The sequence below is a fragment of the Lepus europaeus genome, chromosome 2 (assembly GCF_033115175.1).
Source record: "Lepus europaeus isolate LE1 chromosome 2, mLepTim1.pri, whole genome shotgun sequence".
In the NCBI taxonomy this organism is placed as follows: Eukaryota; Metazoa; Chordata; class Mammalia; order Lagomorpha; family Leporidae; genus Lepus; species Lepus europaeus.
In genome coordinates this window covers 12,566,142-12,580,916 of record NC_084828.1, presented here as the reverse complement: position 1 = coordinate 12,580,916, position 14,775 = coordinate 12,566,142, and the positions used below count along the sequence as shown (strand labels likewise).

The 14,775-nt window shown below is 51.6% G+C and overlaps 1 protein-coding gene across 1 annotated transcript in view; it reads right to left on the bottom strand.

The window, feature by feature from the left end:
- Positions 1–14,775, bottom strand: part of URB1 (URB1 ribosome biogenesis homolog) — a 71,788-nt gene that overhangs the window by 45,493 nt on the left and 11,520 nt on the right. The window contains exons 5-10 of the mRNA XM_062206104.1: positions 13,834–13,930; positions 11,227–11,312; positions 9,872–9,997; positions 8,719–8,843; positions 3,597–3,792; positions 1,964–2,101 (exon numbers count right to left, since the gene is read on the bottom strand). Of these exons, the coding sequence (XP_062062088.1) occupies positions 1,964–2,101; positions 3,597–3,792; positions 8,719–8,843; positions 9,872–9,997; positions 11,227–11,312; positions 13,834–13,930 (768 nt within the window). The remainder of the gene's footprint in view (positions 1–1,963; positions 2,102–3,596; positions 3,793–8,718; positions 8,844–9,871; positions 9,998–11,226; positions 11,313–13,833; positions 13,931–14,775) is intronic.

Genomic DNA, 14,775 nt, shown 5'->3' with positions numbered 1-14,775 from the left:
CTAACACACACCACCTGCAATAGCGAGACGTGCCCAGAACACACCTTGCCACCGAGGCAAATGCGCCAGGGCCCATGGTGGGAAACCAGCCGGCGGCTCGGGCAGCCAGCGGCTCCACACTCCGCCTCCTGCTGCCACTCACTGCAGCCAGGAGGACTTCCGAGTCCTCACTGGACACAGAGCTGAGTGAGGCCCAAGGACCTGTGCTGCTACCAATAGGAGGACAGAACCCCACCCTGGGTGAGTGCAGCAATGGCCTCTCTCGGCCCCCGCCTAGATCAATGCATGTAGAATCCGTATCTTCACAAGGCCCTGGGGGCACAGGAAGGAAGCCTGGGGTGGGAGGCTGGAGATTCACAGAGAGACAGAACCAAAGGGGTCTCCCACGGACTTTGTTTCACACCCGCACAGCCCAGTGCCCAGCATTCCCACCGGCCGTGGGTTCACCTTACGCACACGTTGCACTGAATACCCTAAGCCACTACGGGCTCCTGCCTCAGAACCACCGGGAAGGCGGGGCCCAAACAAGATGCCTGTAGGATGCCCACAGGGCTCGCAACACCCAAAAGCAGCCTGCGCCCCTGCTTCCAAATACCTTATTTCCCATTTCCAAATTAAGCTTCTTCTTTCTCACTCTAAAAATATATGCTGTTGAGAGTTTTTTTAGACAATACTGCAAGGAATTAAAAATTAAACAGCATGTAGGCCTGTCTGTGTCCCTGGGTCTCTCAAGTATGGAAGCACTGTCTTGGCTCCTGGGAAGGGCACGGCTGTGGCCCACGAGCCCTGGGCCACCACCAAACGTCAGCAGCCACAGGGAGAGGGCTGGATCCTCTCTCACTCCCTGGGCCACTTCGCCCAGGGGCATGGGTCGCTGTCTTGGGGCCCCCCTCCACCCTGAGACAGCACTGAGAGGAGGCGAGGGCCAGCCTTTCACCTCCCAGCCCACGGGGACTAAGCTGGGGCAGGTGGAGGGTGCACAGAAGCAGCCCACAGAGCAGGTGCATCAAACAGGGGCCTTCCCGTTTGGGAAGCAGTAATGTCTCCCAGGAAACAGAGGGGCAAGCTAACTGCGCTCTAGATTTGCGTAGGATCATTTGGCAAACAGAACAAAAGGCCCTCTTGCCTGGTCCACAGGTCTCCCTCTCTCTACTGCCCACACTCAGTCAAAAAACACCAGTCAGTCCCAGTACACAGTCTGAGGAGTCTGGGCCACTCTACAGTGACTGTCATCCGTCACCACTGGGGCCAACATGTGCCTGTGTCACTCGCCCCGGCCTATCTGGTCCACCCCATCACACAACAAGTGAGATGTCACTCTGAATACCCGGCATCCTCCAGGTAGGTCGGAGGCAACCCGGGCTCAGGAGGGGCTGGCAGGACCCAGGAGGTCGTTCACCTGGGCCTGTGGTGAAAGAATACAGCTTCTATGGGACTTGGAGGACTTTACAATAAAGAAAATAACGACATGAAGTGGAAGCATCAATTTTTCTATGAATATATCTTATCCAAATGCCTGAAAACAGCTGGTCCTCAAAGTAAGTGCCCCCCCCCCCCCCCCGAAATCTTAACACTTCCCTACAGGTGCAGCCCTGCCCTAAGTGAATAAGATGCTGCCAAGAACTTTCGCTCCTCTTAGGCCAACCTCTCCCACCCCAGGGCAGCCCCAGGCAGGTGTGGAGGGCTTCAGAAGTCCGGGTAATGGGACAGAGCAGGGACAAGGATGCAAATCTGTCGCCCCCTACAGGGAACGGGTCCCCACTCCGATGTCCTCTCCCCAGGCAGGTAGACCTGTACTCATGGGACCATTGCAAATGAAAGCCCTGTCCTGAAGCCTCAGAGGCTCACTAACAAAACTCAAATACATCCACGTTGATATTCGCAGACCAATCATGCAGCACAGCCAGAAGGTTTAGCGAGAGAACATTCTAGAAGGGGGGGGGGGGCAATCGTCTGGCCTTACATTTAATGCTTGGGTGAACATGATCTTGTTGCAGACCAGGGGCACAGTGGTCACCATCACCATGGCCAGGAGCCGTGGCAAGGGGATAAACTCTCGGGTCTGAAATGCCCGGGAAATCTCCGGCTGGGCCTCGTAGATCTAGAGAGAGCAGAAGAGATCCAGTTGGTGCTGGACGCAAGATTCAAGTCTGAGGCTCTTTGTAAGCTAAAGCCCCTGCAGCAAGGAATCATAGCAAAAAGGAATGACTCACTGCAAGGCGTGGGGCCTCAAGATCAACCCCCAAATCCACTTGTTAAAGACAAGTCAGGGACCTCCAAAGCAGAGCTGGGCCTGTGGTCTAGGGAGCCACTAAAAACCTCTGATGGCAAACAGATCACCGCTGGAACTCACGACAGTCCTGCTTACCAGCCACGGACGCCCAGGTCAGGCGTCTGACGGCTCACAATGCCTCTGAGAAGCTGTGTGTGGGAGACTTTCTAGTAAAAATAAAACGTGTGTATGCATGACAAAATCGGGTGTTAATGAAGTCAGACAACTTCCCTAGGACTACAGACCTAGAAAACAGCCAGGACTGCACCCTGGGCCTAAGGGAGCACACACTTGCCTGTGGCCTGCACCCAGGAGGGCAGTATCCAAAGCAGCTTCCAACAGGGATGCTGGCCGCAGGGCTACGTGCTCCCCAGTGAGGGGCAAAGTGTGTTTTCTTGCCCCAGGATACACGAGAGAAGTGCACACAGCGGCCCTCAAGGAGACCTTAGAGACTCAGGATCAAAGCTTGTTTCACAGACGGCCAGGCCTAGCTTGAGGCCTAAGAAAACAATCTCAGGTATCTCAGCATCAGGCAGAGAGAGCGAGCTCAATGGAGCCTGGCATCACTGCCAAAGAACGAGCAGTAAGTGCCTCCAGGGCAGGCGGGGGGCTGCTGACGTCTGTGACCCAAAGGAAACTGACAGAGGCCTGCACTGTGGCACAGAAGGTTTAGCAGCCGCTGGCAATGCCGGCTCCCGTATGGGTACAGGTTCCAGTCTCGGCTGTTCCACTTCCAGTGCCTGGGAAAGCACAGGAAGAAGACCCAAGTGCTTGGGCCCCTGCCACCCACATGGGAGACCTGGATGAAGCTCCTGGCTTCAGCCTGGCTCAGTCCTGGCCATTGAGGCCATTGGCGCAGTGAGCCAAGGGGATGGAAGATCTCTGTCTCTCTCTCTGTAACTCTTTCAAATAAAGACAGAAATGTTTAAAAAAAAAAAAAAAAGGCTTTCAAAAAGAACTGTCCCACAATTCACACATCTCACTAATTCTGGCCTACCTGCGCTGAGATTCAATAAGATTTTTACTCTAAGCAAAATTTCAAAGATAAATTGGTTCCACAGATTCAAAAGGCAAAAAAAAAAAAAAAAAAAAAAAAAAAAAAAAAAAAAAAAAAAAAAAAAAAAAAACAAAACCAAAAACAAAAACTCAAAATTCAGCTCAATGAAAAGCAACACTATACTTCTATACTTGGAAGATAAGGACTGCAAATTTATATGATCAAAAATACGCTCCTGGTCCCCCAAAGAAGGCCTTCCTATTGTAGTTACTGGGCAAGAACGCCCGGCAGCCCCCGCCGGCTCGCAGGCGGGAGCCCGAGCACCACCTTGCTCAGGAGCCTGATGTTGTTCTGCCACGTGGCCTTCACTCTGGGCAGGAAGGACAACGTCACTTCCTTGAAGTACTTGTTCAGCAAGTCCGGGCACACCCGGAGGATGTTCACCACCAGCTCGGCCACCAGCTCGTCGTCCACGGCGGTTTTCAACCCCAGCAGGAAGTGCAGCAGGGTCAGGTTTCCTCCTCTGTTGGAGAAAGGGGAGAGGGAGGGTCAGCAGGGAAGGCTGCTGCCTGCAGTGCCAGCATCCCATATGGGCGCCGGTTCGAGTCCCGGCTGCTCCACTTCTGATCCAGCTCTCTGCTGTGGCCTGGGAAAGCAGTAGAAGATGGACCAAGTGCTTGGCCTCTGCACCCACGTGGGAGATCCAGAAGAAGCTCCTGGCTCCCGGCTTTGCATCAGCGCGGCTCCGGCCATTGTGGCCATTTTGGGAGTAAGCCAACAGATGGAAGACATCTCTCTCTTTCTCTCTCTCTCTCTCTTTCTGTAACTCTGCCTTTCAAATAAATAAATAAATAGATCTTAAAAAAAAAAAAAAAAAAAAAAAAAAAAAAGCACCGAGATCTCACGCTAACACCACAGCTCCTAGAACGGCCCTGGGGCAGAGCAGGCATGTCCCGCTGGGCATAGGCAGGGGTTCCATGGCTCTGGCAGAGAGGCCTGAATTCCTGTCCCCTTCTTCAGTGGCTGAAAACCAGTCTCCACTTTGTCTGAGGCCCGTCTGTTTCCTCCTTCTCTCCCTGGAGTTCAATCTGACTTCTAAAGAAGGGGAAGAAAACCATTCTCCCTGCCCTCCCCGGCCGCCTACGGGACACTCAGGCTGCTCTAAAGGGGCAAGACCAGCAGAGAGGACGCACTCCTGAGAGCTCACTGACCTCTTTCCTCGAACACACGAAAAAATACGAACATGTATGTGAGGACAAAACATACAAATACGGCATTTTTCTTCGGAATGGATAGTTCTTTTTTAAATATGAAATGCTCCTGAGATCGGCACATGGATCCCCAATGTCGTGAAGTTCTTTCTGAAACAGCCAGGACGGCACGAGGCCTTCTGCTCCCTTTGCTCCCAGCTTATTTCAAATCCCTACACCTCCGTCCAGCAGCTGAAAGAAGTGAGTACAAGAAAAAAACCTTCTGTGGCCAAACAGGCAGGCAAACAGACTTCAAAAGGCTGAGCGGACAACTGCCCTGGCCTGAACAGCACACGGCTCGGACACTAACAGTTTTCACGCCCCAAAGTCTTCAAAAAAATTTATTTGAAGGTCAGAGTTACACAGAGAGGGAGAGGGAGAGGGAGAGAGAGAGAGAGAGAGAGAGAGGTCTTCCATCGCTGGCTCACTCCCCAACTGACCACAATGGCCAGAGCTGCACTGACCCGAAGCCAGGAGCCAGGAGCTTCCTCCAGGTCTCCCACGCGGGGGCAGCGGCCCAAGGACTTAGGTCATCTTCCACTGCTTTCCTAGGCCACAGCAGAGAGCTGGATCAGAAATGCAGCAGCCGGGACTCGAACCAGCATCCACATGGGATGCTGGCTTTGCAGGCGGTGACCTTACCCACTACACCACAGCACCGGCCCCCTCAAGGTCTTAAATGAGCGGCACTAAGGGGGCAGACGTTTAATCTAATTACGGAGTTTGGGAGGTGGGCCTAGAGGGAGGTCCTCGGATCACGGAAGCCACCAGGCCCACAGAAGGCAGTTCTGCTTGCTCCCTGGCTCACCCACAACCCATTCTCTGTCCAAGCGCTCCACCTCACCACTGCCACCCTCACCAGAGGCCACAGCGATGGACTGCAAATCTCCAAAACCCTGAGTTCAAGTCAACTTCCTTCCTTCCCAACGAGCTTTTCTCAGGAACTTTCTTACAACAACAAAACCCTGACCAACACAATGATTAATGTAAGAGGTGGGAAACCTCAGGAAGACCTGCACACGTGACACCTACAATAGGCGACCAATGATCCTGGGATCCCAGCCAAAGCCACAGACGCTGGGTTCCCCCACCCTGAGGCCGTCTAGGAACAGGGGCCTCCCTCCTGTCCCTGGACTCCGGGAATGCCGGAGCTCGTGCATGCCGAGCTGATGGTTTCTGGGATCCACAGTGTCTTATGTCCCCTAGAAATCGAGTGGAACTACCAGGCCATAGAACAGCTCTACGCAATCGAACAATACATTTTTTTTTTCAAAAAAGAATTAGAGCATAATTTTGACCAGAAAACTATCCTTTAAAAAATGACATAAAAATCCTAATGTGAAATTTTCATGAACTAAGCAAAGGCAGTTTGTACCGTCAGATGAACAGAATGTGAAATCTACAGAGTGCTAAAAATACTGCACCCACGCCCGATTTCCATCAACAGCAACGTAATAAACCAACAGCACCGACGGCCGTGTGCCAGATGCTGCTCACGGCACGCAGCACCCCCACCTCTCCGTGGCTGGCACGAGTTTTCTCTCCATTTACAGAGGAGGTTTGTAACCTGCCCAAGGGCTCAAACTTAGGACTGAAGCCCACCGTCCGACTCGCGTTATCTGCTCTCTTCACCTCCACGCTACACCCACCGCCTAGCTTTGTAAACAGCATCTTACTGGAATCCAGCTGTTTCGTTTTGTGTGTTTAAGATTGACTCGTTTATTTGTCAGGCAGACCAACAAAGAGAGGGACAAAGAAGATGACTACCCACTGGTTCACTCCCCAGAGAGGTTGCAATAGTCCAGTCTGTGGGAACTCCATCCCGGTCTCCCACATGGGTGCTGAGCCATCTTCCACTGCCTCCCCAGAGTCATCAGCAGGGAGCTGGGTCAGAAGTGGAGCGAGCGGGACTCCAGTTGGCATCCTGATGCGGGAAGCTGGGGCTGCGAGCAGTGGCTTCATCCACTGTGCCAGATGCTGGCATCTGCTGACCCCCGGGGCCTCTTTGGTGCTACAATGCACAGCTGAGTACCAACAGAGACTGGGTCAGCACCACGCCTGAAGTACCAGATGGTGTTTTATAGAAAAAGTCTGCCGAGCCCTGCCCTACACTGCAGCGTTGGCCTTCCATCAACACCTGCTTCACGCTCTGGGAGCCAAAACAACCAGCAGAGCAACAAGCATGCAAGGTGGTGGACGGCGGTCAGAAGCGCGGGCCAGGCAGCAGGACAGCGACAGCGGGGTGGGGCGTTACTTCAAAAGGATTGCTGGGAAGGGCTCCCTGCAGTGACGATGTGGGGCTGAACGCAAGGAGGGAGTCACAGGACACTGGGGAACCCTGGATTTAAACTGTCTCAGCACTTCTGAACGCTGCCCACAAACACAACTCACTTCCTCTCCCCTAAGCACAAACATTTGCGTTCGCCCATGGTTTCACAAAACACACAACCCCCATGGCACACTCCCAACAGTGCCCACAACGACACGGTGTTTCAGTAACTCATCCGTGACCACGTATGTCATGGGGCGAGTCAGGAGGCGTTGGGGAGATGCTTGTGTTTTAAGTACAGGGCGCTGGACTACGAAAGGTTGCTGTGGACATCTCAGGAGGAGAGAGTCCATTCTTTCTGATGAGAGAAAAGAGAGACAGGACAGAAATGGTGGGCCGAGAGGCGTCCTAGCAATCTGGGTTACATGCAAAGTTACACGCAGACACAGATTCTCCCCACCGGGGCAAACCAGTGGTTTCCTGACTAGCTGAAATCGGAAGTAAACCCAACTACATGCAACTCAATCCGTCTAATAATGCTATGTGGTCACGGGGCAAGAAATAAGCCATTCACAACGATCAGAAAAAACATCCATTAATTAAAGAGACTGAGGACCAGTAGTCTACTTTGGAGATCAAAAAAATATAACAATATGTACAGGGGTCTTCAAAGACTTCATGGAAAATGTGTATTATGAAAAAGCTACACAAGGATTTCAAACATTTTTTGCATCAAAATAAACCTAAATTTTTTAAAAAATTTATTTGACAGAGAAAGTAAGAGAGAGAAAGTGAGAGAGAGTGAGACAGACAGAAACAAGGAGCAAGCTCCCACCTGCTGGTTCACTCCCAAATGCCTACTATGGCAGGGGCTTGGACCAAGCGGAAGCCAGGAGCTGAGAACTCAATTCAGGTTTTCCCCAGCGGTGCCAGGGACTGAGCTAGCTGAACTTGCACCATTGCTCTCAAGGTCTCCACTGGCAGGAAGCCAGAGTCTGGAGCCAGGGCCGGGTGCAAAAGTCAGCTACTCCAATGTGGGATGTGGGCATCAACTGACATCTGAGGTGCTAAACACTTGCCCCTATGCTTACCACCTTTTTAAGATGTATTTACTTATTTATTTGAAAGGCAGAGGGATAGAGGGAGAGATAGACAGAGAGAGATCTTCCATCCACTGGTTCATGTCCGCTGGCTCACTCCGCAAATGGCTCCAATGGCTGGGACTGGGCCAGGCCAAAGCCAAGAGTCTAGAACTCCACCTGAATCTCCCATGTGGGTGTCAGGAACTCAAGCACTTGGGCCATCTTCCACTGCTTCCCCAGGGGCATTAGCTGGACCACAAGTGGAACAGTAGGAACATGAACTGGCGCCCATATGGGATGCTGGCACCATAGGCGGCAGCTTAACCTGCCGCACCACAACACCAGCCCATCAGTGTACCTCTTAATGCCATTTTCCCACAAACTTCTGGAAGTATCCCTGTATTATAAAGAAAAAGTCTAAAAGAATGTAACACAAACCATCAGATCTGGACTTGACCTCCCTACTGATGAACCATTATGCTAATTAAGACATAAGAAATCAAATGCAAGAGCACAACTCTGAAATCCTGCCTGCACCTGTCAGAGGAAGCCTGATGCAGTGAACCCATCCTGACTCCGTCCACGCCACTGACTCGAAGCAGTCAGGTGCAGCCCCTCCCTGGGCGAGCAGCGTGTCCTCTGCGGCCTAAATAAATTGCTACCATGCGATCTCCACCCCAGGTGGCGTGGAATGCACACGAGTTCTCTGGGTCTCCCACCGGTAACATCCACCACTCTGGCTGTAACCTACTACAACTCCACCATGTGCTCGGTTTCCACTAGGAAGACAAGTACGTGCCGACATGTAAGGAACCCCCCAGGGTTCATACTCGGTACGTCCCACTCACCTGCCAGAGGTGCCCAAAGACGCATCATAGAAGTTAATGCCATGCTTGAGTGAACAGCACAGATCCAGCAGGAAGCTGTGCACCAGCTCCCGCACCATGGCCTTCCCGGCCTCTTCAGCAGACATCTAGAAGGGGTTAAGAAAAAAAAAGACTGAATCCCAGGCCTTTACAATAGCTCCAGAATAAAAATGGGCAACTTCAAGAACATATTAAACACTTGGTGTCGGTCTAAGACACAGAGGAGAAAAAAAATCAAAACACAGATATACCAATCAGGGCAAAAGAACACTAAAGAGGAGCACGTTTAAACCTGTATTTTTAAAAGCTTAAAAATGACTTAATTTCCCTTGCTCTTGCAAATAAAATCCCCCATTTGGGCGTGTTTTTATGAAGCCCCTGAGGCTTCCTGGTAATGGAGCATACAGAAACATGTTCAAAACAAGAGGACACAGGCGAGTCCCCAAGATGAAAGCCAGTGAAGAGTGGGCTCCCGAGAGGTAAATTATCAGAGTTAACAGGAAGTCGGAGCCGTCACTGCTCTGGCCAAATCCACGTTCAGAAACGCCCCAAGGAAAACGAAAAGGAGGAAAATTAAAACACCCGCTGGCCTTGGGTCAATGTGAAAGCAACTGTTTTAATTTGGCACTTGAATTAACCATTACAAAATAAATTATGCATGTCCGCTGGATGAGGCCACGTGAGGCCCCCCAGACAGTTAAAAGCAAACCTTGAAACTTCAAAGACTTTACACAGGAACGAGGGCAGGGGTCTGGCAAGGTCAGAGGAAGAGGGAGCCCGGCTGATGCTCAAAGCTCTGGGCAGGCATCCCAGCGAAGACAAGATGTTGCTTACTCGACCACAGGGACCAATCGTTTTCCCATTAATAAAAATGAAAACAAATACAGATTGCACTCGTGATAACCCAGAGAGCAGAACAAAAATCTTAGTGCTATAATTTTTTGTTAAAAAAATCATATTGCACATAGCAGAGAAAAATACGACCACATAACCATAAGCCGAAAGAGATGGATCACACAAGGAGGGCGCTGGTTTTTTATGGAAGTGCAGCGTACTGTCAAGGTTTCTGAGTCTCTCAGCTGTGGCGGTCACACCCCAGAGCCGAGGCCCACTGAGAGCCAGAAGTGACACGCACCTCTGTGTTCTCCGGGTTCACGTCGACAATCCCATTCCAGGCGTAGAGAGACGCTATGTGGCTCAACAACTGTGCGGTAAAGAAATGCACCTTCTGGGTCTTCGTGATACTTTTACTGTGAACTACCTGCAAGCAATGATAAAACTCAGTCACCCTTCAAATAACATGTATTGTGTTTTCAGTCCTATAAATTCAACATGTGACAATTGCAGAAAGCTTGATTAAAAAAAAAGGAAAATACAAATATAAAATCCACCAACATTCCCATTCCCAACCTCAGGATATCCATTTACCATTTTGGTCTATTTCTTTTCAGTCTCCTGTGTGTGTGTGGGTATTCATATGTATATATATATATATATGTATATATACATTGGTTATCTCTTATTACCTTAGATTATATTTACATATGGTTGTGTGTCTCCTTTACTTATGCAGTATAAGCTGCTTTTTCCACATCATTAAATATTCCTTTAGAACAGAGGGTGGGTAATCTTTTTTTTCTGCCAAAAGCCACTGAACATATATAACATCATTTGCAGCCATACAAAATTATCGACTTAAAAAATCAGCGTAGGGCCAGTGCCATGGCGCAGTAGGTTAATCCTCCACCTGCAGTGCCAGCATCCCATATGGGCGCCGGTCCTAGTCCGGCTGCTCCTCTTCCGATCCAGCTCTCTGCTGTGGCCTGGGAAAGCAGTAGAGGATGGCCCAAGTCCTTAGGCCCCTGAACCCATGTGGGAGACCCAGAAGAAGCTCCTGGCTCCTGGCTTCGGATTGGTGCAGCTCCTTCCGTTGCGGCCATCTGGAAGTGACCCAGTGGATGGAAGAGCTCTCTCTCTCTGTCTCTACCTCACTCTGTAACTCTGTCTTTCAAATAAATAAAATAAATCTTTGAAAAAAAGTCCCCTGAACAGGAAAACAGGCTTCTGGTGGACTTCCAACAACTTTACATGCGGGAGGGTTTCTAACTGATCACTTCAGGTGCTTCTGTATTCAAATCAATGACCCTTTCAGCAAATTGTAAGTTTCTATAAAATATGGAAAATGACATTTTGCTAGGTGTGACAAGGAAGAAGTATTTGTAACTTACAGCTCCCAATCATCACACTGGGCAACTGTGCAATGTCAATCCGCGCTTTTATCCCGCCGTTGCTGGGATGGACGCAGCTGCCAGTCTTCAGCCTCCCGGGCCCAGGCTTTGCTCATCACCCCAAACAAGCCTGTACTTAAGAAACTGCTTCCCGTTCAACTCACACAACCATAACCCACAGACGGTGTCCCATAAAACGCCAGGGGCTCTTCACTGACAAGGAGAAAGTGAGGAACAGAAATGCTGCTTACCAAACACGTACCTTTGTTTTCAATGTGGACAACAAAATATTGATGGTAGAAATCCTATCTTCCTTTATGCCGGAGCTAAAAATGCAAGGAATAAACTCTGAAAATAAAAGGTTCAAAGCATTAAACTCAGAAATATTTGAAAATAGAACAGATGTGAGAATGTTACTATTTAGCAAGCAATGTCTCTTTTTCAGTTTTAATTATACAAGTTCAAGGTACAATAATAACCCCTTTCCTGACAAAGTAAACCAAAAGTACTTAAGCGTGAAGCAATGACAGAATTTTAATTCTTTTTTCTTTTCTCTTCTCACATCAAGTAAAATCAATACTGATTGAAAGAGTGTGTGTGTGTTGTAACAGTTTTCTAAAGCTCTATTGCTACAGTTATGCTCATGGTAGGAGTGACTTCTGTGTGACTTGGTTTGCTTCTGGCTTGCTGTGTACCTTCCGACCCGGGGGGAGATGGCCACCAGAATGTGGTGCTGTGTCCCTGCTAGCACACGGTGGCTCCAGGCTGAAGCATTTGAGATGTAACATCTAGTGTTACTTGGTCTGCACATCTTTAGAGGTGTCACATAATTTCTACAAAAGCAAATTTCTTATTCTTAGAAAAAGAAAATCGGCCGGCGCCGCGGCTCACTAGGCTAATCCTCCGCCTAGCGGCGCCGGCACACCGGGTTCTAGTCCCGGTCGGGGCACCGATCCTGTCCCGGTCGCCCCTCTTCCAGGCCAGCTCTCTGCTGTGGCCAGGGAGTGCAGTGGAGGATGGCCCAAGTCCTTGGGCCCTGCACCCCATGGGAGACCAGGAGAAGTACCTGGCTCCTGCCATCGGATCAGCACGGTGCGCCGGCCGCAGCGCGCTACCGCGGTGGCCACTGGAGGGTGAACCAACGGCAAAAGGAAGACCTTTCTCTCTGTCTCTCTCTCACTGTCCACTCTGCCTGTCAAAAAAAAAAAAAAAAAGAAAAAGAAAATCAGAGGGCCGGCATTGTGGTGTAGCAGGTTAAGCTGCCACCTGCAGCACCGGCATCCCATGTGGTCGCTGTTTCAAGTCCCGGCTGCTCCACTTCCCATCCAGCTTCCTGCTGATGCACCTGGGAAAACAGTGGAAGATGGCCCAAGCGCCTGGGCCCCTGCACCCACATCAAAGTTCTAGAAGAAGCTCCCGGCTTCGGCCTGGCCCAGTCCCAGCCATTGCAGCCATTCAGGAGATGAAAGACCTCTCTCTCTGTCTCTCCCTCTCTCTCCGTAACTCTGCCTCTCCAATAAAGAAAATAATTCTTAAAAAGAAAGAAAATCAGGAAATACCAAAGCAAAAGAATAAAATTCAAAGTCAGCCATCCTGCCACGATGCAGAGGTGGGCCCCGCTGCCCCATGAGAGAACTGCCAGCCCTCTGACGCAGTCAGCCACTCCCCTCAACCTCCAGTGAGATGGGAATCACCCTTCTGCAGCTGGTAACCAAGGCTACGCCAATCACGTATCACAAGGAAACCCGGATGCCAGCAGCGACATCCCCACGGCATTTCTGGTAGCTGCATTGTCCTCTTATGGCTGGTGCTCAGTTTGCTCAACTAATCCCTTACTGATAGATAGTTAGGAGCCCAATTTTCAGCGAACATGAAAAAAAAATCTTCCCTAACAAAACCTCTTCGCACACCCTTAATTCTTTCCTTAGTACAGGGACCTGACATGGGACTGCCGATCAAACAGCCTAGGCATTTTGACGCCCATGGCCAGACTGCCGGCGGAAAGCCCACACTGCTGGATGTGCTGCCCCTTCGGCACGTAAACGAGAGCTCACTGTCCTTCAGCAGCAGGCGCGAGGGCTGAGAGGGCCGGGGGAGCTGCGAGGAAACCTCAGCCCCGGCAGCAGCAGGATGTCCTACCCTGGGTTCCTGGCAACCAGCAGTGGAAACACTGCCTGCTGTGTCTTGCACAGAGAAAGCAACTCCTCCCCAGAACTACTCCCAGGCCAGGCGGACAACACACAGGGGCCCTGCACCTGCACCCTCACATCCCGGAGGAAGCTCAGACCCCCGCCTCCTTCAGAGTGGACAGCTGACCACACTAGGCCCGGCACCACGCGCCTCCTCCTCCAGCTCCCAGAGCTCTGTCCCGTGCCAGGGCAGAGGCTGCCACTCATCAAGCTCCTGAACCTCCCGACCAAATGCAAATGGCCCTAACAGGTCACAGGACGCCAAGCCTCTCTCTGGAGACAGCCCCAGAAGGCGGCCAGGCTGGAACTCCCTGGAGCCCAGTTACGGACATTCCGGCACCACATGGCACAGCCCCCGAGGCGGTGAGGCTGTATTTTATAACACACTAGCCAAGGAAGGCCAGGCAGCTGGGCCTCCTCTGTTCACCCCGGTTTGCCTCTCTGAGGCCGGCACTTGTCCTGGTGAGGGGTTTGCCGGGCATCCAGATGGCAGACAGGAACACCTGTGTTCATTCTGACCAGTGGGGTCAAACCTGCACCACCACTGCCAGGCCACACGCACACACATTCTCAGCCTGTGAAAGAGGCTGCGGCCTCTGGTCACCCGGGAAGAACGGTGGGCAGCGGATCTTGGAGAGCGATGACGAGCGGGCTTTCTGAGGGACACAGGGGACACATACCTTTCAGCTCCAGCACCTGCGCTATGGTGCTGTCGTCACCAGCGATCAAGAAGGACAGAGCAAACTGGATGTAGGCCAGCCGGACGTCGGGCACTCCCTGAGGACCAGAGACCACATGTCACACGCAGAGTCCACGCAGCGCCGAAGGAGACAAGAGTGCACTGCCAAGGACAAGTCAGTAGCAGACAAGGACTGGACGCCTGGGAAGACTGAGGGGCAGCCCTGCCTTCCACATGGCCCTGCTCCCCTTGACAGCGGCAGTGGCGATGATGATGAGAACCCTTGAGTGTGGACTGTGTGCTAGGCACTATTCTGAACGCTACCCCATCTAGTCCTCAGGACAACCTGAAGAGGAGATGCTTACCGCACCCACTCTACAGATGAGGAAACTGAGGCTTTAAAAACTCACGCAGAGGCTGGGCACTGTGGCACAGTGTCCCATACCAGCGCCTGGTCCAAGTCTCAGCTACTTCACTTCCTATTCGGCTTCCTAACGTGCACCCTGGGAGGCAGCAGATGATGGCTCCAGGAGCTGGGTCCCTGCACCCACTCGGGAGACCCAGGTGGAGGCCCTTGCTCCCGGCAGCCTGGCCCAGCCCCAGCTGTTGCGGGCATCTGGGGAGTGAACCAGCGGCTGGAAGATGTCTTCCTCCTCCCCTCTCTCCGCCTTTCAAATGAATTTAAATAAATAAATAAAACTTAAAGAGAAAAAGCTCGCTCGGAGGCACGCAGCAGCTATGGCCAAGAACTGGGGTCATAATAAGACCGCACAAAACCCCACTGCCGCGTGTGGGCCTCACAGCCGCTCTGCTTCTCACGGCCTCGGCTCGTCCATGTCACCTCCTCTCAACCGGCGCCAGCTGGGTCTCCGTGTAAGGCTCTCCCCAGTGCCTTCCTGGTTTATGGGGGAAGGTGCTTCTTTCGGAGAAAGACGAGCATATC